Source organism: Nesoenas mayeri, assembly GCF_963082525.1.
Source record: "Nesoenas mayeri genome assembly, chromosome: 1".
Lineage (NCBI taxonomy): Eukaryota > Metazoa > Chordata > Aves > Columbiformes > Columbidae > Nesoenas > Nesoenas mayeri.
Window position 1 is genome coordinate 109,300,869 of NC_137541.1, and position 25,464 is coordinate 109,326,332.

Genomic DNA, 25,464 nt, shown 5'->3' on the forward strand with positions numbered 1-25,464 from the left:
AGTAACTCCGAGCAGTTGCAGTGTGATGAATGCAGGCCTAGCTATTACATGGAAGTCCATAAGCAGCCCAAGGCACAAAGCAAACCTAATACACGTGCCTGCTTTAGAAATGGCACTTGTGCACTCCTCCAGCCCCAACTCTCAACTCTCCCCCTCAAACACCAGCATTTTTGCTATGGAACAGAAAATAAAAGAGTAAGAAGCAGCTGATGCCCACAAGTGCCTCCAGGCTGGTAGAAGCCATGCAAGGACAAGGATCCCCTGCTGTCACGGGCAAGTGTTCCGGTGTATTTTCTGTGTGGGTATCATTATCCAACTACACCTTCCACAACAGGAGCCACTAGTTTCTCTTTCATGGAAGCTGACTATTTATCTTTTATTTTCCTGTTAGCTAGTGCCTAGCCCGTGAAGAAATAATCTCTCCCACAACTAGTTAAAAATGCATTCAGAGGAGGACTCGCAACCAAACAAATCTGTCACCCAATGAAGGCTGCATGGAATGTGCAGTAAAGCCAATTAAACATGCAGAAAGTTTAGAGCAAGTTTCTAAACTAGACCCTTACTCAGAGGCCCATGCTGTGCCAGCTCCAACAAGCTTCTTCCCAGAATACTGAACCCCATGACACGGCTGCAAAGGAATCACGCATATTTGAAGAAACGCCAGTGGAGGCTGTTACAGTCTGAGTAATATTTATTTTTTTAAAAACACATAAAAATAAACACATTCAAAACAAAGTGCTTTTTGGAGCACTGAGCTCAGCCAGTCCCACAGAAGTCTCCTTTTCTATCATCACCATTAAGTGAGAGGGTTAGGGGAGGCAATCCAGCCACCACAGCGTTCCTCCTCCTCACTGTACTCCAAGACACAATGGGCACGGAAACATTTACTTCCCACTGTGGAGCTACAGCCAATTACACAGATAGGTACACTATAAATAAAAATATTTTTCTACCGATACCTTAAAGCCTATGTGGTAATGCTTACTCATTTACAGCAGTGATGGGCTGGCCATTAAGTTGCAACATAAACTTGACATTAATTACTATGTTAAAATATTTCAATTTCCGATTTGAGATCTGAGAACAATTTTATCTCACACACAACGGTATACAGCGACGTGCATAGATAATGCCCTTGAACCAAAGATACATTTAGCCTGTTATCAAAGAGGGTCACAACCTGGAGTTACCTTCTCAGATCAAAAAATATATGAGGACATACTCTTTGTCTGTTTATTACTATATATATTTTATATCTTTTACATATGTATATATATACACACATATTCTCTATTCTATCAACTCCTGTGTTTGCGGTACTTGATTAAGTTATCATGAATTTCAAAAACACACTAATTCTTCCAAGCATTATCATTTCCAGGATTCGTTTTCTTCACTATGTCCGGAGATTCTGACGCCATGCCTTGCTCCCTACTCTATTACCTCTTTTTGTCCTGTCCAATCCCTTCCCAAAGGCTGAATTTAGAAATTATGATAAATTAATTTTTCAATACAGCTGAAAAGACAGTAGAGGAGGAACTTGGTATCCCCTTAACTTACAAGCGCTATACAAAAGTGACCCAGGCAGGCCTACTGGGTCAATGGTAAAAACCTGCAGTCAGGAGTAACACATAGTTCTGAAACAGATCCCTCCACTTTCTGCCTTCCTACTTATTTTGTAACAGCCAACAGTGACCCATGCAGCAAGGGGGGAAAGAAGCTGGGATAGAATTTCTGTTCATAATTGGTGTGGTCAGTCAAGTATACTCAGCTTTCAAGGAGTTTTTAAAAGTAAAAAGCCAGAAAATACAATACATATGCACAGTCTCATTAAAGAAAAACATTATAACATCATACAGCTGAATAGGCACTGCAGTGAGGCTGAAAAGAGAAAGTCTGTGTAAGGAACCAAGAGCTTACTATGACTGCAGCACATTAATGTGATCCAGATCAGGCAACACCGCTGTGCCTCCACTGGAAAGCGATGTAACTGGGACATCCAGGCAGCCCAATCTAGAAAGGAAAGGCTGATGTATAACACGCTCGTTATTATAACACAATGCTCTTCCTCCTCATGTGAGCAGCAATCAGCTCTCAGGAGCCATGAACTTCACGCTATCCCAGCGCCAAAGGAAGCTGGTCCTAATTGTGAATTTCTCAAGCTTTCTTACTCAGAAATAAAATTTCAACATGTCGCTTTATTTTATCAACCTGTTTCATGCATCTGTGCTGATTCACATAGTGTGTGAATTCTGTGCTGATTCATACTTGCTGCTTCGTCCTTTGATTTTAAACCAAGCAGGGAAGCCACAGTCTATCCTTGTGTATTACAAGACATCATATTTCATCAATTTAACCTACCATTGAGCCCACCTACTCCTCTGTGAGTGTCCTGCTCAGACGGGATATCAGCCTTGATTTGAAGGTATCAGAAGTCCAATTTTGCGCTTGTGACTAATCATCCTCACTGCTAAAAGGTGATACGTCCCATCCACCCACCTTCTGAATTTCAGCATGTTGGGCTTTATCTGCCAGATACTGGAGACATTGAAACTTTCTCCACTACATCATAAGCACTTCAGTATCAAGTACTTTCTTCCTGTTCCTTCCATGCCGTGGTTATGTCCACTGAGGTGTCCCCTCTGTGGTGGGGAATTACTCTGTCCTTCTCAGGTAAACTTTGACAACCTTTAAAGCTGTGCAATACTCCTATTTCATTACAGTCTACCAAGGAACCAGACAAAGAACCCAGCTGAGGAGGCTGCCCTCTAGCTGTGCCACCCCTCAGCGGGATAAAAAGGCTCCCACCATTCAGCAGCTGACTTGGGAGCTGCTCAACAGAGATTCTCTGCACCCCTAACTCCAGCAGCAAATATAACCATTACCATTTAAGCAGTGTTTTACTCTTCCTACTCCCAATCCCTAACAAACCAAAACATTCTGCTCTACAATGCCTTTTCTCAGTCCCACCCAATGTCACCAATCAGATCTCTACAGGCCACGAGAAATAATTCATTGAGGAACTCACAGTTATATCCCCCCCATTAAGAAAAACAAACACACTAGAAGAGGCAGGGAAGGACTGGCTGTACACAAACAGAATCCCAGAAGAGACCATCTGGCCACCTCATTTCATTGCAAAAATCAGTTTCCTCCCAAGGGAACGTGAAACCATCCAAAACAGAAGCTGCAGCAACCTTGTAAAATCCCAGCTAATGGGAAACACCTGCTTGACATTGTGCACACACTGGTGACCTCTAAGCTTATGCTGCCCAGATGCATGTGTCCTTGTTAAAAAAAAAAAAAGACCCTAAACTTAATCTACACAAGCATGTAGGTCAAATTATTGCATACATTTTTCTGATAGAATTTCTATCCCTTACCAGGGAAATACAAAGGAGAGCTGCGAAGCGAAAGTAGGCAGATGGTGACAAGACAGCAAAGGTCATAATGAGAGCTCTCAAAGCAGACAAAGAGAAGCTATGTAAAGCTTAAGATTGTAATTTTTCAGCCTTTTTTCCTAGCTTCGGCATGTAAAAGTAGATTTTAACAAATCCTATTAGCAGAGTATAAAAAAATCCAGATATATGCAAATACATAAATAGCACTAAAAAGGTATTTTTTGTTCTGGAGTTTAGGTTGGTTTGGGGTTTGTTTTGGACTGGGTTTTCAGTACTCCAAGCACCTGTCTGTGAGCCATCTCTGCTGACAGCTCCTTCCAAGACAGCACGCTGATGCAGCATTCACTGTGCGTCAGATTTCTTTCATGGTTGCAGCAAAGTGTCGCTTCCCATCTAAATACAACATGGACTCTGAAATAAGGCGGAGAAAAGAGAGAACCACATTAGTAACTCAGTATCAATACTGGACAACTATAGAGAATGGTTAAAATTAAGCAGCAATCCACATTGTCATCAAAGCATATGGTGTGGTTTGCCAGGAAATCCTGCTAAATTCATCAAATGCCAATAGTTCACCTATTAAAAAAGTCATCTTTTCTACAGAGCTATGATGACAATGTTTTAACTGGATACTTGCCTCCATACGTTTTGGGGACAACCCGTGGGACCTCGTTTTCCGATATAAATGTAAAATGGAAGATATTGGTTGTCTGGTGCTCTCTGGTATCTGCATCATAAACCTCACTGTGTACTCGAACCTGGATGTAGTTTTTTTCTGTGTAACAGACCTGCGCAGTTAAGACAAGAGTTATAGCTTGTAATGTTGTCATTGGCACTGAAAAGCTCTGACAGACTTCATTGCACTGTTTAACAGGAAAATCACACGCTCTCTTAATGCAGTGTTCATTATCAGGGATTAACGACTACAGCAAATATAAGTTATTCTTTTCAAAAAGAAATCAGCTCCTACCTGTCCAGAAAGCAGTAATAAGGATCCAACCTCAACTGGCCTCTGAAACATGATATCATCAACAGATACGATAAATGGTCTGGAACCCCTGAGCAAGAAAAAAGAGAAATTTCTTCTCAAGAATAATGAGGGTGTTTGGAGAAATTTAAAACATTTCATCAGCAGCATTTTAATCGAGGGTTACTAGAAAACAGCTCTCCCTCCTAAACATGGGACACAGGAAGCACTGAAGAATTATGTCACCGCCCAAGACAAAAATATCTAAAGGAAACCTCTCACGCATAAAAATACACACTCTCGAAGGAAACATTATTGCATCATTCTTGTATCTTATGACTTACACATGCTAGGCAACCTTCAGGCCATCCTTGCTTAGGCCTCAGTTTTCCAAGCACTGACATGAAACACTTCACCTTCTGTCAAGCAATGCAGCCTCCATTACATTTACGCACTGACCTCAGCTGGGTGGTGACCCCAGTCACACTTTCTAAGCACAAGTAGTTAGTAGAAGAAGTTCAGAAACTACTCCTCTTGTGTACGGAATGAGAACATGCCATATTTATTTGATAGAATGTCTATTTTATACAGTTAGAAAGAAAACGTATCTTCAAAAGTCAGTCTCAGAAAAAGGATGTATTTTCTAACTTGACATATAATGCTTAAAAACCAAGCTCCAAGGAGCAAGACACAAATCTCTTCGTAAGTAGAACAGATGCTCTAAGGAAAACAGTGCTGTGCCCCAAGAGTGCAAGATTCTACTAGACGCCCAGGTCTTTTCTACTCAGATTGTCATTAGGTTGGTTACCTTGCCTTCCTGACCTACATATATGCGCACAATGCTCAGGTTTATATAAATATTGCAGGTGTATAACTCACCCATAGCTGCAAGCATTTGCCCATCCCAGTTCAAACGCCTTTCTCATGAGAAAACCCCCAAAGATCCTATTGAAGATGTTCCGTTCCTGTATGTGGAAACAAAACCAAACTGCTACATTATACTTATTATTTTCAAAGCATTGTGTTGAAGTCTGCACTTCTGTTCACAGTATATAACAGAACTCACAGCATTTGAATGTATAAAAAGCATGACTGAACTATATATGCAAAAGTCCAAATGGCTGAGGCAACTCTACTTAATAGGAGCTCAACTGACTTATCTGACAATATAAGATAAAAACTCAAATTGAGACAGCAACCAGAAGCCCAACTTAAACAGTTTGCAAAGGAATTTCTTTACACAAAACAAACAGTCTGGTAAGAAAACGAGGTAATTAAAAATCTTCTGGTTTGCAGTGACAATCCATATAGATAATAGAAAAATGGCAAAAGAAACTAAGATCTAAATACATTGCAAGAACTGCAGAACTAAAACAAAATAATGGATTGACTAGTCTTACAAGACAATTAATAAGTAACTATTTCTGTAATCCATTGATATTTTTCAAAATACCTGAGGATGGCAAATCTGCAGGCCTTTTAGCTTTGCATCTTCCATCCATACCGAATTGGGTGGTAATTTACGACTGCGGAAACTTACTGTCCTTTGGAAGAGACAATAAAGTTTATAGCCCAAATTAGCAGAATTCAGCAAGTCAAAAATGCACAAATAGTAAAGGCAGACACACACTAAAAAAACCAAAACACCACACATACACACAAAAACCCCAGATCAAATGGAAATGCTGTCACTAAAAACTGTTCCAACTGACCTTGAAGCCTTATCTAACATGATACTTTGATTTGTTACTGCAATAAGCGCATGCTCCTGATCTTTCCAAAACTTCTGCTAACGTTCGAGCTTATGTAAATGAACAAGCTTGAGAAAGGTACACCAAAAAAAAAATTAATCACAACTACAAAGCACACACTTTGTCAGAAAAGCCTTACTCTACTTTTTAAGTCATAATATGAACGAAAAGCACACAATGAGCTAACAGAGTAATTCAACATCAAACATGCAGACGGTTTGAGGTTTTCAAATCCAGACAGAACATGTACAAAATATATCTGCCAATTTTAAGGGAAAGTATGTCTCATTTTGCTGAACAGCTTTGAAAACAACAATTGTATAATGTTAGTAAGCTAAAGAAATTATAAATTATCCACAAATACAACATTGCACTAATGTCATTAGGCAATGTTCTATCACCATTGGCACTGGACAACTTCACACAAATCTCAAGTTTAAGAGAAGCACACCAACAACAGTCTTCCTCAAATAATGTTGTCAGGTATGACATTTAAAACACATTGCAAAGTTACCTGTTCAAAACATGGCCAACTCCTGCCCTCACAGTTTTTTTTTCTCTAGATATAATGGCAGAAAACTCTTAGGCTGTGCAAGTCACATGGCTGCAAAAGCATACTGTTCCCCTGTTTGGTTAAACATCATTAACCTGTTCCTCAACATTATTCCTAACAGCTTGCTCAGAACAGTTTGTGCTCACGCTGTCACTTTCACCATCTGGGCACAGCTAACACTCTTTAATGACAGAAAATTCTTTTAAGAGATGCAGATGGCACATTAAAGTTCGTAGCTGTGTTTCAAATAAAATTATATGGAATTTAAACAGTGAAATGGGAAAACAAAATGCATGCATTTATTTCAGACTACCCTCTTACGACCACTCACTCAAAAGGCACATCACTTTTCTCTTACATAGGACTTCAGTTCTCCTCCACCCCTCCCCTTCTTGCCTTGTGTCCAATGTATTAAGGAATATGTCATGAATAATGTTTCTTTCTTCTGCAGTGGGAGCCATTTTCAGTAAGGAAGCAGTGCTGAAATCAATCCTCTTCAGCTTGTTCACTAAACATGAAAAAAGATATCAGGAAAAAAAACCACACACACACACAAAACACACACACATCTGGTTTGGCTCTGAACATTTTTAACCTGCAACCAGCTCTTTCCTCTTTTCTCCCCTGTAACTTAAAAGCTGTAACTTCACAGCCTCATAAATTGAAACAGAAATTTGGCTTTTAAAATTGACTGTATCAAAGAAAAAATGAGGCAGAAGTTCACTGTTTCCAATGTGATGAAGACCTTTTATCCATATACCGTGATACTCAGCCATGACTCCTACAGGAAACTTAAGTACCCTCCTCAAAGTACAGAAAAACCTATCAAATAAGAAATCCTACAGAACAAACAATCTTCTTCAGGTTTTGCTCATGGTACAAGAATGCAAGTTCATGATAGAACTCATTACCATAGACCACAACGACTGAAATTTTAGCTTAAAAGATCTTTTGTTCAGTTTATTCAGTCTTTAATGTTTCTCTGATTCTCTGCTTTGAAATTCCAGCTTGAAACAAAAGATGGAGCTACACACTCTTTCCACTGCTCTCCCCGCTTCCTCTTCTGAGTTTCTTTCCAAAAAGAACGTGGGCACCCAGACAGGTGAGGAGCTGCGACGCACCCAGCAGACCCACCATGGGGACAATCAATCAGTCAGAGCACAAGGAAAGCCCGTGCTGCACTCAGGTCTAAGGTGGAACCAGCATCCTAGAAACAGAGGAGTCTTGGAGGGCTGCAGGGCACACCAAGAGCGCCCTTGTTTAGCCAAAGTGTTCCCAAACATGAGAGCAGGCTTTTAAACTATCTTACACTACTGATACCCATGAGACAGAACAAAAACCTGATTTTAAACAAACTAGGAGCATTTCTAAGCAGCAGAACTTCCACAGTCTACTTCCTTCCAGCTCCTAAGCTGAGCCTGAGGCAGATGCGTATGCTACCAGGAAGCATGACATACATTCCCCTTGCTTGATGATTTCTTCCTCCTCAGGGGTCTCAGGAACAAGTGGATTAACAAATGCTGGCCTACGGACAAGAATTATTTTGAAGTTATGAACATTGCAAGAATCTGTCCTGTGAATACATTATAACAGTTTTCTATGTTTGCTTACATACACATTACAAGATGAAAATACATGCACTTCAGGTTATGTGGCAGCTGCCAGGAGAATATCATACTAGCTTTAACTCTGAAGAAGCAGTTAAGTGATCCAACCACTATTTAATTGAGAAAGAGTAAGCAATGCACTTCTGCTTCTTAAAGAGCTAAAACTGTACCCATACATTATAATGAAGAGTATCCAAGCAGAAAACTGCTTAGAAACGGAGCAAACTAAGGTGTGATGACCTAGGATAGTCTAAAAGAGATACAGAAAACTTGAATGGTGGTGAAACAGAAAGAGCACGGTGCTGCAGCTGGCAAGCGTTGTTATAATCTACACATTCCCATGACAGCCTTATCAACAGCCAAAAGCTGTTTACCACATGTACCACTTATCAAAGATGATACGAGGCCGCCTCGCGTACAAATTTGTATGTGTACTGCATAAGGATGTTTACTCTAACCTAATTATATAACATTTAATTATTTCTTTTCACAAGACAAGGCAAATGCTTATTTTTAAGAGCCATTCTTTCTCATTATTTCCAATTATCGACTTTGCTGAACAGTTTCACCTCTCCCCCAAGCCTTTACTTGAGCTGGTGACAAGAGGTGTGCAGAGAGGACCTTTCCCCTTGGATCAAACTGCCCTTTCCTGGTTTGCTAAAGCACTGGATTTTAGAGACACACCAGCTCCTTCTCCTCAGCTCAGGAGACATCTACATCAGCTCGTCTGCCCAAGACCTGAGCTGCTGAGATGCAGGTTTGCTGTGGTCCTCAAGCCACACATCCACATTTCTGTAGCACTATACTCAACCTAACACAGCCTGTACTTCTCCGAAAAGTTTTTTTCTCGTATAAATACCCTGCTGATAAAGACAGAAGGCTTCCAAAACACAGCTGGCTTGTGGACTGCTGCATTGAAGGGCAGCCACTGAAGTTTTTATCTAACTGCACAACTCCATGTAGACTTGTGCTTAGTCAATCTGCTAGCATACAATTACACCAGATTTGATGCAATTCTTTTGCAAAATAAGTCCTTGAAATGTGAACCATAAATATAAGTTTGTGTATATACATATATTTAAATGTACAGTATGTTAAGGGATTTGGAAAATATCTCACAAGTCAAATGAAACCAACCTAATAATTACTTAAAATATTATCAGGACTAAATAATTATGTCAAGCAAAAGCCCTTCATTAAACATATGCTTCTTAATTAAATACAGGCAATTATTTGAACTAGTTAGAAACAGAAAATTGTTTATTACTTTTGCAGGCTATATAAGAAAGGGATAAGAAAGACAACTGATTTTTCTGGTGCTGGAGTCATAAACCAAAACTGAAACTGAGCAGCCTGCTATTTTAATGACTAAAGAATTACAGAGAGAGTAAAACCAGAAAAGTAAGAAAGTTTGTGGATTTTTTAAATTTCTGTGGAGACACTTATCAGTTCCATGTTACTTACATAAGCAAGTTTAAGGTCAAATTACTCTGATGACACCTATCATGTCTATTAGGGAATTAATGGCATTATTCACTCAAAGACTAACCATTGAAACTCAATCTTTTCCATTTTTATGGCTGAAGGCAATTAATTCTAACAACTACTACAAGGCAGGTGAGTTTCTAGCAGGTTCATTAACTTCTGTGTTCATCAGGACAGACATTCAAACACAGGGAAAACTGGTTAAAGGAAAGTCCCAAGACTAACACCAGTTCCAGTATCATCTGACTGCTGATAGCAATGCTCTGAAGCTGGCCCCAGGGAAGTAACACTTGCCAGCAGAAAACATCAACTATGTGATTTATTTAGCATCTACACTATATGGCTTCTGCACATACATAGCAAGCTGCCACGTTTGCTGTTTTCACCACAGCAGGAGTCTGAAAACTATTTTCCTGTCCTACAAATTACCGTTTATTCTCTGGATCCCGGGCCACCATGACAAAGGTTGCATCTAACACAGGGCTGTAATCACCATCATGTAGCTAAAAGAGACAAGAAACAATTATATTTTTAACTCTCAAATTGTAAATGTGTTTAGCAAGCTATTCAGTTGACATCAACTATTTCATCACACTGTCAATGTGGTTTACTTTCATGTTCTGTCATCCCTTCCAAGATCTCTCACAACAGGTCGAAGAGAAGGAAATAATACAAATTAAAACTCTGGTTTCATGAATTCTGCAATGGAAACATTAAGCAGGGAATGCTTGTTAACTGCTACTTTCAGCTGGGAAGCAGAGGAAATCAACACAGGCTTTGTAAAAGGACACACTTACCCTTTATTCTGAGAAAAGCAACAATTTGTTGTCAATAGCAAATTGCCACTAATGCCAGCACTGCGAAGAGTTCAGACAATAAAGGTGTGACATTATCTTCTACAGCAGATACTTTACTTTAGGAGACCAACTGGATTTAAAAAAATACCTGTTTATCTGAATTATAGCCACTAATATCACTGAAGTGTTCATAGCGTATCTCTGTTACTCTACATAATTAAACAACTGAATTAACATTTCAGTTAATCAATTGTCAGTGAGTATTTAACAAAAAAGTTAAGAACTTTTTAATTGAATTATTATTATTATTCCTTTTGCTTCCTGCACAGTGTAGCCTAGTTACACCATTCATTTTATTTATTTTCTATTATTTAGTATTTAATAACTTATTATGCTACACAGTAGATAAGATGAACACAAGAGATACAATTTAATACTGAATCTGAATACTAACATTAAAATTTATAAATCTACAAAATGCAAAGGTATAATGAAAACGAAGTTTTTCAAAAGCAGGGAGAAAAGAACATGCAGAGCACAGCCACCGATTTTTTTCTGTTGGAGTACTGTGTTGCAACTTAATTTAAAAATGTTGGTTAGGAAAAATGCATGCCTTGAAAGAAAGAGTAGCACAAGAGTATCTTGCTGCATCTAGAAGATTGCAAGTCGTCTTGCTCTTGAAAACTAAGGCTGTCTTGAGCCCTTCAAAAGCAGTTATTTTAGAAAATAATTTAGATTGCTAATGTCATCATCCAGACTTCCCCCTGTAGCACCTCATGCCTGTCGTAAGATGGAGAGAAGTCACAGGAACCAACCTGCAGCATGTGCATCTTCACTTCCATTGAGGTCTTCCCAACCCAGGAAACATTGCCTGTGAATTTGATGTCACAGTCTGGATATATAATCTTCTTGCACAAATCTACAAGACAAACATTAGTGGTTACTGGAGACAGACCACTCACATCTAACAGGAGAAACACCTGATTCTCCAAGACCTTTTTGTGTTCTGCAAGTGGTAACACATGCAAAGACAAGCCAGGAAAGGCAACTGTTGCCAGGGAGCATAGCACTAGCCTGCAGCTTTTGCCTCATCAGACTTGTAAAGCCAGAGCAGGAGGAGGACACAGGCACACGGGTGGCACACAGGTGCCAGACTCACAGAGGTGTTCATTAGAACATGTGACGCAAGCAAGGTCCAGCTCCACCAGAACAAACACTGTTCAATAATGACATTAAGAAACTCACATGCCAAAATAAAACTAAACACAGAAGTGCAGGAAGCATGAAAGCTGTATTTTGAAGGGAAGGGAAATCTGAAATGACAAAAAGCATCTCAGAGTTCAAAGCCAAAACAGGATCAAGTGAACTAAACAGAAGACAGACAAAGGTCTCCTCAGCAACAACCACGGGAAGGCAGTAGCTGCTGGAAAAGACAAACAGATTAAACCTTCTCTACTGACCAAATTGCCACTTACTGATTTTATCCACCAGAGCTGTAACTACGGACAAGGGAGACCTTGGCTGCATTTCCTGCTTGGTGTGCGTGTAGCAAATAAGAACTGTGGAAAGACCAAAAACTGAATCAGCTCATTAACAAAAACAGCAGTGGAGCAGATCAACACCATCTTTGTGAAGCATGAGAAGTATCTGCAAAGCACAAACTAAAGTATCGTACTGTAGGAGTGCACATGAATTCCACGTTTTCACATATATGACTCACGGGGTTGCTATAAAGAAACCAGTGATTCAGCAGCTGTCTCAGTTATGTGCATATTTATTTACTACAAAGAGAAATTTAGCTGAGCACTTTAAATCAACCCATCGCTCCACTTCCAGTCCCACATAATCTCTTCCCTCTACCCCTGCAGCCTACTGTCTCACATCCTTCCTACCTTCTATTTCAATTTCATGCAGGTTGTCCAATGATACATGCTGTCTGAGGACTTATTTTCAAATACTGATTCCTTTTAAGAGGTGCAGATTAGATAAACTGTGCCTTACAGGCATGAAAAGCATCATAAGAGATATTTATCACACTGTAATTACTACTAGCCGAACCACCATTTAAATTCATTAGCTCTGCTTATAAGAGCATGTCCAAGTAAACAGACTCCTTAAAGTAATATAAGGCTATAAAGATTTTTTTTTTCTAGTACTCACGTGATTTTCACTCAACACAGATTTCCATAATCAGAAGTATCTGTTTGTACTTCATGAGATAAGAGAGAAAGAAGATACCTGCCCTTCCAGGTAATGTAAGATCTGTTTTACCCAAAAGTTACTGAAGCCACAATTCTAAAAACTGTTATACCTATCAACTCATGCCACTAATGTGATTAGTAAGAGTCTGAACAGGATTTATCAGAATCCTATTGCCAAAGACAAAAAAGTAGAAGTCAATCAGACCTTTATGCAGTACATCTGCTGAAATCACAGAATATACTGGGGGCAGGGGGCACAAGGGTAGATGAAACAGTACATTTTCCTATCAAAACTGCTGGCCAGCATCCTGAATATTGTGTAATTGGGATAAAATATTGATTAACCCAAAAAGATACATCCCCAGTGGAACTGGCTGAAGCCCACTATGACTACAAACAAGGCAAAGACATTCTGTGCTGCAAAAGGAAAAACCTAAGCTTCACAGATTTCCAGGGAAAAAAAACAAGGCACAGAATGAAAAACAGGTTCATCTCATCTACCAATGGAGAGCAGTCAATAGTTTCAAGTCTCTTATTCTAATTCAGGACAGGTACTGAAGCCACCATCTTCCAAATCCCAGAAATAAATATCTAGCTACTTTTTCTATCCTTGATAAATACGCGACATGCATTCAGTTGTTTCTCTGCCCTCTTCAGCTTTGCCCACCTGGACCCACAAAAGGTCTTTCTTTCCTGCTAAAAAAACCCACACAAACCTGTTCCATTCAGAACTTTCCCTTAATAAGCACTTCTTCTTTGTCAAAAACCTCCACCAAAATGTTCTCAATGAACAAGAGAACCCTGATGAAGAAGGAAGTCACCTTGTGACATTTTAAGAGAAAACTATCTCCAAGTTATATTAACAACCTGGCACTTACTCAGCTGCAAAACCAAAAATCTTGAACTTTTAAAGACCATGAACGAATAAAAAGGAGGAAAGAAAAATAAGAAAGCTAACTCATTAAACAACTGAGTTGTTTGTACCCTTAACATCAATTTGCAGACAGGTCCCAAGAATCTATCTCAAGTATTTTTCATCTGTTTTCAACAGTCACTTTCTGTTCTTTCCAGATTATACACTCTTCCCCCTAAATGGAAGATTAAAATATTTGCACCTCACTATGTGTTGGGTTTTGTGGCATTTTGGTTTGGGTTTTGTCTGTTTGTTTGTTTTTTAAGAGAAAAATCATATGTTTTAATTTGAAATGGTGTGGTCTGCAATTTTTTTCTGATTTAACACTCAATGCAGATTCACAGTCTAGGCTCCTTTGTCAGTAAATCATTCTGGTCCCTCACAAAATTGACAGAGACAAGAAGCTGAGCTGAGTGATTTTGTTTCTGTCTGTTCTTTATCATCCTTCCTTCTCTTTCAGCATCAGTATCCTTTCTTTTTTTCCTTCTCTTTGATATAGTGCATTGATGTGACCCCCTCCCTGAGGTCATACTATGTCACACCAAACAGCACTCAACAGTACTCAAAACTCACTTTGTCAGCATTACTTGTGCACTCTTTTCAGGGGCACCGATACATACCTCCTAAACTGTCAAGATCTTCAAGTATCCTTCCAAACCTGTAAGATACATTTTTTTGACAATTAAATACCTACATCCATACTAAATGAAATTTAACACTTTCCTGTATGTGTAACATGGTTGCTTTGTTACCTTACACTGTTGTGTACATTCAGGTACTTTTCTCTTATTTCAGGTTGACTTCCTAGAGGCAGAATAACTTCCAAGTAGCTGTCCTTCATTCTCCTAGGAGGGAGATCTTCCTGCCGTTTTGCCAACAAAGTGTGAAGAGCTTTTCTTTCTTGCATTGCTTGCACATGATCCCTGGTAAGAAAAACACCACTCTGTCTGGCGTATGGCCACAGAACTGCAACCCTAGCTAAAAGAGGTCACATTGAGTATTATCAAAATGAAAACAAAGAAGAAGTAGAAATAGCAAGACACAGTAAACGTGCCTTGAAAAGAAAGTGAAATGCGCATAACGAGATGTGCTAAGCAAGACTACCGCAGAAAACTTTTAAATAGTTTTGTGTAGAAGTAGCAAGCATGTACCTTGCTCTAAACAGATGAAGAAAATTTATCTAATTCTGAATGCTACCAAAATGGCTCCCCTTAAAAAGAATAAATCAGACATAATTTAACATATGAGGTTTTATGCATATTCATTTCTCCCACAACTACTGCATTATAACTCTTCCTACAGTGCCGATTTTAAAGTACTGACTGTTAATTTAAAATCTCCCCTCTTGAGAGGGCAGATGTAAAGAAGTTGACAAAAAAACCTAAAGAAGCAGATATATAGCATTGGTTAGTACCAACAATAAAGTACTAATCTGCTAAGACCTGCTATCCTCCACAGGCAAGTTCTCCCTTTACAGCATCAGTTCATATAGCATACAGTCAATCAGCAAGTTAAAAGAAAGGGAAAAATTATCCATTTCTCTTTCAATTCCTACCCAGTCATCTTATGACTCGACAGGAAAGTTACAGAAAGACACAAAACCGAAAAGGGAGCACTGCCCCTCCAGAGCTGCTTTTCCAGCACCACGAAGTCAGAGGGGTTGCAAATCTCCCAAATGAGTAAAGGCCAATTCACTGTCACTTCTTTGCGACCTACCAAGTCAGTTCCTCGCGCGGGTGTCTACAAGACAGAGCAACTTGGCCCAGCATTCTCTTTTGCCTGTTCCTCCAAAGTTTCCTCCCGCCAAAACCGCAACCTGACTGAACAAAGCAAGCATTCCACCACATTCCTAGAATCAACAACAAAGCCCTAAAAAACCTAACGGTTACGCATGCAACAGTTCTGATATAAAGCCAAGGAGTAACCAAAACGATTGACCCATTTCACAGAGCAAGAGAAGGCATAAACTATCATGTAACCAAACTGAATTTTAAACTTGTGGATATGTGCCGTTCATTCAGTCATGCATGCTGCATTGCCAAGATCTGAGTGCCATTGTGTTTAACAAAAACAATTAAAAAAAAAAAAACAAAACTTTAAGAAAACAACAGAAAGAACCTTTTCACCAAAAAGAAAATTTGTCTTAAGTTTGACTTTGGACGAATCCTGGGTATTAGCCATTTAAGATGAAGACTTTTTTGCCATGAGTTTTATTTCTGGAAGAAGAGAGGTACAAAGCAGTCACGCTTCAACATACTTATATTCCCTCTTTTCTGTTTAATAACTTTGAGGGAAAGATTAATAATCCATGATCAAAGAGAGTAAATGTCTAGCAGAAAATTTCAGTAAGCTTTGTTTGTTTGTCTCTTTTAAATATGAAATATGGTTTACCTCATCTGGGCAACATGACTACTGCATAGTTCAGACAACAACCTCCTCCAGAAGGTTACTGTTTGAAGTTATGCCACTGCATAGAAATACAACATACTACATGACTAAGGAAAGATGCAATGTCCAAGATGATGCACCTTTAGGCTTTTAAAAATATTTGTTTCCAAGGCCTTTCAGTGAAAGGTTTAAGAGCAATTAATCAGAAATTTGTCTACAAACACAAAGAAACCAAACAATAAAAATGTAACTATATTTTCTTTTCCCTACTCCCATCCTGGCTCCTCTGAGGTCAGCAGCAGAACTCTTCTTGACTTCAGCTTCAGAATATACTTGTCAATGTATGGAAGTATTTGGCTCCAGGCAGTAACAGTTTTAACAGATAAACACTGTTACATACTGCAGTACCAGCCATATTGTAGCAATATTGCATCTAAGTATTAACTAATATCTGCCCTAAACATTCTGAGAAATTACATTATCTATTTCTGAAATGGCCACAACTCTATTTAGGCTACAACTAGCAATGAACAGATTAACAGTCTTAATTACAATTTAAGTACAAAATGATAATAAATATATAAGCAAGATCTTTCTTGCTAACACAAGGTGCCACTGGCCCTTGCAAGATAAATCATGAACCAAAGTTTCCTTTTAACAAAATCAATGGCCTAAGGCGTTCCTCCAACACACAGCACTCCCTCTCTCCCAGCAACCCAGGCGTACGCACATCAATCCTTCCCTAGTTCCCATCTTGGGACCCCTGTCAAGCTGTTCCCTGAGGTTTGTCCTCTTCAGTCATTCCCTGGCCTAACTCAGTTAAAACACCAGCTGTTCAGTCTCTGCATGTGTCAACTGTATGTCATTCCATTATAAAACTAGGATCTCAATGGCCGTACAATCCTTGTCTTCCAAACCTCCCCATATTAAACACATCATTCTCAAGCACTCCCAGCTATGGGCTCCCCAGCTTTACTCCTTCGTGGCACCTGAAGCATCCAGCACCCTGCAAACCATTTCTGCTGTATTTTCTATGGCACAACAGGCATACCTATCTAAGAAAAACGCTGCTGTGCTGATCCTGGCTTCAGTCTGTTTTCCTGCCAGGGTGAGAGCAGTGGGGGAAAAGAAATGGATGGAAGATGATATTTGACCAGAGTCCTCTCAAATCTTGATCCTCTGATGGCATTTCCATATGGCACGGTTCCTCCCCAGCCATCTTGGGCTGTAGCAAAGGTTTTTTTAAAAATCTGCTTCTGGAGCCCTTTCCATCTGAACTGCTGGAAATTTCAAGCCCCTTCATGCTTACACACTAGTCTTACTCAGCAAAAATCAGCTTCCATGATTCAGGCATTTTCTTTAGCATGCCTGTAATCCTGCTTAGATAAACCTTGTCAGAAGGCCTGGACACATCAGACACTCAACCCAGGCACACCTCTCTTCATTTCCCTATCAATGCACAAAGTGAGAAAGAAAAGCTCAGCAAACACAGTCATAAGAAAATTAACAATCAATACAACAAATATGGGATGAACCAAACCACAATATGTCATTCCCCCAGACTGCTATACTTTTTTCAGAAATATCAATAACAGAGAATTACAGTCAACTTTGGCTTATTCAGCGTAATGGAGGGGGAGGAACGTAACCTGAATAAAGCCAAAACATCAATTATTTAAATTATATGTAAATTAATTCAAAATTAAGTTACAGCAGAGAACATAAATGCCAAAGATGCTCCTGACTAAGGAGACCTCAGCCCCAAGCTGAGTTTTCCAAAGCGACATGGGTGCTGCCAGGCTATTCATAACACAGCCTGCTTCACACTGAACCAGCTCAGCTGCCTCAATCCAGTGCAGGATAAATTTCAACACATGGATAATCCACCAACAGACAGCTCAAGAGGTAGCAGCAACATAATATTTCAAGCCAGACTTTACAGCTTCCATTGGATTCAAAGCTAATGGGAGAATCTTGTAAGCCTCAAGATCACCTTTTTTTGTTCCTTTGGTGCTAAACATTGTTAATTCCACTACCACAACTCTGAGCTCTACCTGGGTTTTGCAAATAAAGTAAAATACATTTAATGTACACTGTACCTCCAGTTGGTAGATGCTCCTACTATATCCCTCAATCTGCTCCGCACTGAAAAAGAAACAAAAAATCAAAGCAAATCAAGCTTAGTTCTGCCAGTGATGAACATGAGGTTGCCTGGGGCTAAAAGGCACAATCCTCATCCCAGAACAGGAAAATTAAGCAAATACATGCAAATAGCAGCCCAGAAACAAAAGTTTGGCCAAATTCATTGCTGCTGTTAGTAGGCATATCACAATAATGGGTTGAGTAACACGATTCCGTAGCTTATTGTGTATAGCCAACAAAGAGTGTTTGTTAATGCAGTCAAACACCTGCAGTGCTAATTAGCAGCTAAAAGAGACAGTGGATCAAGATCACACTGAGGAATTTTAATGTGAAAATATTTCAGCTTAAACATAAACAAACTGTGGAGATAACACAAATCAGAAAGTCATAAAAGAACATTAAAAAGAACAGTGCAGCTGGGAGACAGGGAACGAGAAGAGTAGTACTTAAATAATCCCACCCATGAAGGCAGGCAACGTCAGCAGACTGGCTGTTGCCAGCAGGGTTTCATAGCCTAAAGAACACAGTGTTAAGACACTGAAGACAGGTCCATAAAATTGTTTCCGGCATGGTTTGCATTATCAGAGTTAATAATAGTTCTGCACAATTTTTTTCCTAAATTTCAAGAATAATCTTCATAAGCAGTTTTTCTGCTCTTTCCTTGGATGAGGCTAAGCGTGCTGAGATCCCATCAAATCTATCAAACTACTATATCATTGTCATGCAGTTGAAGGTATGCTGTTCGGAAACACCTGAAAACTAGCAGCAACAATTCCCAAGCTCAAAATAGAAGTTGAAAATTGCACAGTAGGGATTCCTTGCTTAGTTACAGAGATTGTTATATAAGGGAGTTCAAATATTAGGACAGAACAGTTAAGGACACATCAAGGAAGGGCTACCAAAAAAAAAATCCAAAATTCAATGGTGAAACAGAAGGAGGGCTGCTGGTGACTCATGAGCTGACCCTTTATATTTTTAGGTGATTAGACATCATCAAGCTTGGCACTTCTCAAGCTAAATGCCCAGTCAGAGTACTCACAGTGATGAGTAAGCTGTCCTGTGAACCCTGGAGTGAGCAGAGCCTGATTTCCTAGGTATTTACATCACATACCCCTCTCCCTTAGACAGATCCACTCAGTTCTGGCCCCCTCCTCCCCACACAGTCACTTCAGCTCCTGCTGCTTCCCTGCCCAAGTCCTCCACACCCCCAGCCCTGCAGTACCCCCAAACCTCCCCTTTCTCATTCCTTCCCCTGCAAGACCCCCAGCTCCTGTCCCTGCACCCCCAGCCTGCTCCTGTTTTGCCTGCCCGCTAGACAAGCACCAGCATGATCTGTGGCTAACGCCTGGAGCTACACAGGCACTGACTGACAGCCAGCACATGGATCCCTGTCACTCCACAACTGCCAACAACACCAGGGTCCATGATTTGGAAGCCAATTTTCACAAAGCTTACTGAAACACGGTTCTCTTCGAGAATTGTGTTCATCTACTGGGCTGACATCAAGTAACAAAAGATTCTGGAAGAACAAAGAGACAAGAAGATAGGCAGACAAAGACACAAACAGATTACTTAGGCCTCATTTCTTTAGGAAATTAGGATAAAAACATGTTTTGAAACAAGAAGAGTTCCACTACTAATTCTAAGGACAAAAAAAATTCAATGGAAGAAACTGACTGAAAATCCTCGAGTTGATTTTTTTTTGCAAGAGGGGGGTCTGATTTTTCTTAAGAAGCAGTGGGCTTGTCTACAGAATAGGCACTAGTTTCCTGTTACTCATACTCCACCTGTGAAGGATGCCATAGCATGCATTCGGTCAACACAGTGTTAGCAGAAACACTGTAACAGCTTCTAGAATACAAAACCTCCGTTTTCCAACAGTGTGCAGACTGTGCTGGGATGGAGGGGGAATGAACAGCACCTTCTCTTTGCTTAAACTAAGGTCATCTTCCTTTTCAACTCCGCAGAAGTAAAGAGCTCTGAAAAAAAATATTGGGTCCAAACCCGCAAATGTGTGAATACACTCCTGATTTCAATTTCAGGGATACAAGTAAACATTAGCTAGGCTGAGATTACATAATTTTTATTTTCATAATAAAAAGGACAAAGTGTAAGTGCATTTCTAAAATGTTGCCAAGCTAAATCTAGTCCATTCTACAGGCTCATAAGTATGTAGTTTTTATCTTTTTTTTTTCCCTTGGGAAAACTATATTGCTCTTCAAAATATTAGTTATTTTACGACAGAAATTTAAGTAAGTAATTAAGCATTAAAATGCACAAATTCTTCCTCTTCTCTTATTTGGCAAATGTCTTAGAAGCGCAAAACAATTACAGCAAATGGGGTTTATCAATCATTACCATTCTGTATATTTCATAGTATCTTCTAAACTGTGGTCAGTGGATCACCAATGCCAGAGCAGCAGGGCCTGGGTTTATCTGCACTGTGCTGCAACGAAGGATGCAGGGCAGCTGGACACAGTCACCGCATTCATCTCCACCAGTGAGACCTCTGTCCCCTTGTGCTGCTGCCTCCCCAGGCTGCATCCAGGTGCAGGTAGACTGCTAGGATGTATTTTACCACCAGTTTTGGTGTAGGGCTGGGTCTGTACTTCAGCGAACGATGCAGATTCAAGTGTCTAAAACAAAGCTAAGTGCTGCAGGAGCTGCTGCGTACGAGATTTTGTATCCCACAAGCCTCTTAGGAATGGGTTATCCAGCACACCTCCAGAAATACACCGTGCTGACAGAGACCTGGTACAACAGTATTGCCACAAGTAAGATCAGAGCTGTTCACTGAAGACAAAGAGGCTTTAAGCAAGTTCACAGAGAAGAATAATAGCGTTTTTCATGAATGCTGAAGTAAGGAAAAATAGTAGCCGACGAAGTTTAGTGTTACAGCAAATATTAAAATATACACAGATTACCACAACACACCATTATTCACATGAATGGGTAAGTGTCCTGTGGAGTGGAAAACACAGGTTAGATTAACAATTTAAAGAAACAATGCAAATTACTTCTATTAAGGGATTACCTGATCATGTTACCTGATTGAGTTCTATTTATATACACATTCCTTAATTTTAGTAAGCAACTGTAGGCAATTTGTCCTTGCCTGATTAACAGTCAATATCTTTGTGTTTTCAACTGGGTTTGCCTTCTCTTTCAAAGCCAGCTCTCCAGTTCCTTTGTCTCCTGGCTCTGTGTAGTATCTGCTTGCAGTGTAATTCCAAGTTTTTCAAACTTGGTGCTATCAGGTAATGCTGACAAACACTATTAACTTTGGGAAGAATATCTGGAGCATTTTTCAGGAAGCAGGATGAGAGTTATCTTGGAGGAGACTTCCAAATTCCTGCGTGGTGTGCCTTTGGGAGAGCCACGGAAGAAGTGAGGGTATTCACAACTGGGACCCAAAGTTGGGAGGAGGCATGTGAAAAGCTAGTAAGAATGAGTATTTGGTGTTTTGTGAAAGCATGGATACCAAATTAAAGGAAAATAGTTTACATGTCAGCATAAGGTTGTATAATATCACTTTAATGTCACAATTTTGGAATAGAATCTTGACTATCTACAATTACTACAGTCCAAAAAATATTAGCACTCCTGGAAACAAATCAGAGACACAGCCAAGATGACCTCACTGCTTCATTACTTTTACTGGCCTTCTAGGTGGTATCATTATGAAATATCCAAATAAAAGAGTGGGGTAATATTTTCAAGTATGCAATATTCTGTACCTTTGCTTTTCCCCTTTAACCTCTCAAATTGCTATTTATTAACAATAACAAAAAGAAAAGTTCTATAACAATCAATCACCCTCATCTTCTCTTTCACTGGATTACCCAGGTTTTCTATTTAAAGAACACAGTGGAAAATAAGATCTCAGAAACAACCAGAACTCCATGAAGGAATTATTTGTACCTGGCTCCAGTCCTTTTCCTTCTTCCCTTTTCTCAGTAAATGGGATTAGAATGCAAGAAAACTTTTCTAAAAGCTTCTGAAACAGGAACATTACGGTGTATTACCATTAGAGAGCTCAAACAACCTTTCAACACAAAGCTCTATTGACATGAGCATTTTCATGAGGCAATGCAGCTGATCTGATTAAAATATTTCTCTAAATTAACAGTATTGACACATTAAAAGCTCTGTAAGACATTCTTTCCACTCAGTTCCTCCATTCCTTGGCCATTCTCTGCACTCATTATAGTACTTTTCTGTGCTTTGTTGACTTTCTAACTTGAGAAGCAGTTGTCCCTCCAGAAAAGAATCACATGCTCTTCCAAGACTAAAGAACCAGACAGCTTCTATATCTTCAAGTATTATACATATTTGTTGCCATTAGTCTCCAAACACACACAGTGTTTTTCTGCTAATTCCTAAATACTCACACTGTGAGCTAACAGTCAAAAGCATGTCCATTATCCAAATAATATTAACACATTAAGAGCCACCACCTGAAAGAATAAACTCCTTAGAAACATTTCTAAATCTCCTAAAGTACAGCAAATCACTTTACCTTCAGACATGTCAGGAAGCACAGAGGAGCCACTGGAGCCAGAAGTCAGTGTCCTAGCCAGAAGAGAAGGAAGCTTCCTCATGGTGCACAACCTATAGACCAAGCAGAAGAATTTAGTGCCATTAAAACTAATGCCACGAAAATAACTTGGGATTTATTTGTGGAATGGCACTGATTACTTCAGAAACTTCCTTCCTTATTTTTAGCTGGACTTTTAGAACAGGGCACAATCAGTAAAAGTTCAAAGCCAGGTGAAATCCCAGCTGATACATGTCCTTATCTGAAAACAGGAAGAATGACTTGCTGGTGGCCGCTGTTTTCTTCACTAACTACTCAGATGCTCTGGGACAATCAGCTTAGACAGAACACCAGCTTCTACCTTGTAGACACCCTAACAGAGACAGGGTTCATGTGCATTTAGGAAATCATCCATGACCCTAACCATGCACTTCTCATGTGCTTGGCTGGCATGCATAGCAGTGGAAGGTGAAATACACCAGGAAGGATATCACAAGGCCTCCAACACAGTCACATTCAGCTTAAACCTGGTCTTCTCCTCCGTGGCTTAGTACTGCTACAACTCAGAACAAGTCTAAAGTGCAGGACATAATCTGCTTAGCTGTTCAGCAAGACAGGACAACCACAAAACCCCTCAGAGAATGCAATCCACCCAGCAATTCCCCAAGCGTTCAACCAAGTAGTAGCCAGTATGACTCCTCCAGGCAAGCAAAACTGTGACAACACAAAAACACACACAGAGGGTCAGTAGGAATAAAATCCCTCGTGACAGTTCACAGTGTTATCATGCCAAGGAACGTGGGTTGCCTGTCCCTTAATTTTCTTCAGCAGAGGTTTCACCTCAAAAAAGAGGGAAGTCTCCAGCCACCACTGGAAAAGTAGGGACATGTGTATCTCCCTATATATATATATCCCTCACGTACATACCTACACATATATATCATGCACACACGTTTCCTTTGCCTCCAGGTGTACCAGGATCAGTGAAGAGTGTCAAAGGGGACACACAAAAACCCCCGAGGAACCAACAGAGCCTCGTATGCACCAGAGATGTCACGAATGGACACGGCGACAACGTGAATGGAGACGGTGACAACCCCCTGTACCTGCTGCAGCCTCTGGACTCAACTCGTGTCCCAAGGCAGGGTCAGCAGCCGCCCCGCCCGCCCCCCGCAGGTCCCGCAGCCGGGGGCACCCAGACCCGCTGAGACCCGCGGCCGCCGCTCCCCGGGCCGCCGGGCGGACGCTGACAGGACCAGACGCCACCACCCGCCGAAGCCGCGCTGCCCGAGTGCGGGCGCGCTCCCCCACCCACCGCGCCGAGACCTCGCACGGAGGAGGCGGGGGCAGCCGCGGGGCGGGGGCCGGGGCACGGCACCCCCGGGCCGGGCGGCGAGTAGGGCCCTGCCCCACCGCCCCGCCGGGAGAACCGCTACCTCGGCCCTTCAGGGAGCGGCCTCTCCGCCGGCCGCCCCCCACCCTCGGCCAGGGGCTGAGCGGCACGGGGGCAGCCTTACCGGGTGCCCAGCATGCTGCTCGCCGCGCCGGGACCGGGACCACGATGGGGCCAGTGCCGGAGCCGTCAGTGGGGGCGCCGCTCGCCTAGCGCCTGCGGGGCCACGCCCGCCACAGGCACGCGGTCCTCCAGCACCATAGATTCGCGGCTCGCATGGCATAGAAAGTGCTCCCCGCGCGGCCCCTTCCACCCCGCGCTCTATGCCCTCCTCACGCAAGGACCGCTTGGAGCGGCACTGCCGGCACTTCCCGCTTCCGGGCGCGCTGGGCGGTGCCCGCGGTGCCGGCCTCCTGCCAGCGACCGCGCCTTCCGCGCACGGACGGGCCGCCGGGCCTTGCGGGCCGCGCCTCACGGTCGCTGTCAGAGGCGGAGGCTCATACAGTCACAGAATGTTTGGGCTTGGAAGGGACCTCAAAAGATCATCTAGTCCAATCCCCCTGCTGGAGCAGGAACACCTAGATGAGGATACACAGGAATGTGTCCGGGCGGGTTTTGAATGTCTCCAGAGTAGGAGACTCCACAACCCCCCTGGGCAGCCTGTTCCAGTGCTCTGGCACCCTCACCGAGAAGTTGTTTCTTCTCATATTTAAGTGGAACCTTCTGTGGTTCAATTTGTATCCATTGCCCCTTGTCCTATTAGGCTCTGCGTGGGCGTCGCTTTTACTGAATACCGTGATTTTTCTTATTATTTTCTTTAAATACTCGTTTTTCCCGCCGTCTCCTGCCACGGAGCGGGCCCGCGGGCGCGCAGCTGGGCGCTGCCGGGGCCTCAGGCGGAGGCGCGGGCCGGTCCCGCACGGCTGCGTGGGCCGGGACACGGCGGGACTCGGCCGCCTCCCCGGGTCTGGCACTCGGTGGCACTGTTGGGGAAGGTAACCGAGAGCCTTGGTGTTTTCGAGGGAGGTTTAAGAAAGCACCGCCGTGCTGAATAAGCCCTGCGCTTTCCGCAGGCGGAGAGTCAACGACTTTAATGCGGAACCGAAAAGTCTTAGGGCAGGCAGGACAACCCGCCCACGCCAGACTCCGCGGGCAACTCCTGCTCCGCACGCAGACGCTGTGGAGCCGGCCAGGATCTACCTGCCAGTGGGAGAACCGGCCACCGGCCGTCTTGGCACCTCCCAGGGACCGGTGCACCGGCGGCCAAGTGCAGCCCCTCGGCTTTCCCACCCAACAGAGTGTGTGTGGCCCTCCCCGGTCATTGCAACT

The 25,464-nt window shown here is 41.7% G+C and overlaps 1 protein-coding gene across 6 annotated transcripts; it reads right to left on the minus strand.

The window, feature by feature from the left end:
* Positions 1-679: 679 nt before the first annotated feature.
* On the minus strand, positions 680-22,780 carry ACOT9 (acyl-CoA thioesterase 9). Of its 6 annotated transcripts, XR_013923351.1 has the most exons (17): positions 20,564-20,908; positions 19,993-20,184; positions 19,661-19,724; positions 18,163-18,208; positions 14,428-14,598; positions 14,296-14,333; positions 12,037-12,120; positions 11,377-11,480; positions 10,194-10,267; positions 8,130-8,197; positions 7,069-7,180; positions 5,822-5,912; positions 5,248-5,333; positions 4,372-4,459; positions 4,039-4,189; positions 3,686-3,812; positions 680-2,013 (listed from the first exon to the last, which is right to left on the minus strand). XR_013923351.1 is itself a non-coding variant. In XM_080360028.1 (16 exons), exons 2-16 carry the CDS (start codon positions 20,011-20,013, stop codon positions 3,754-3,756), a joined length of 1,257 nt encoding a protein of 418 aa, XP_080216154.1. In that variant the 5' UTR covers positions 20,014-20,184; positions 20,564-20,908; the 3' UTR covers positions 680-3,753. The 6 variants fall into 6 exon arrangements, 5 of the variants coding, with proteins under 5 accessions (XP_080216154.1, XP_080216155.1, XP_080216156.1 ...); XM_080360028.1 differs by having other exon boundaries at positions 680-3,812; XM_080360029.1 differs by lacking the exon at positions 19,993-20,184 and having other exon boundaries at positions 680-3,812.
* Between the last annotated feature and the right edge of the window lie 2,684 nt (positions 22,781-25,464).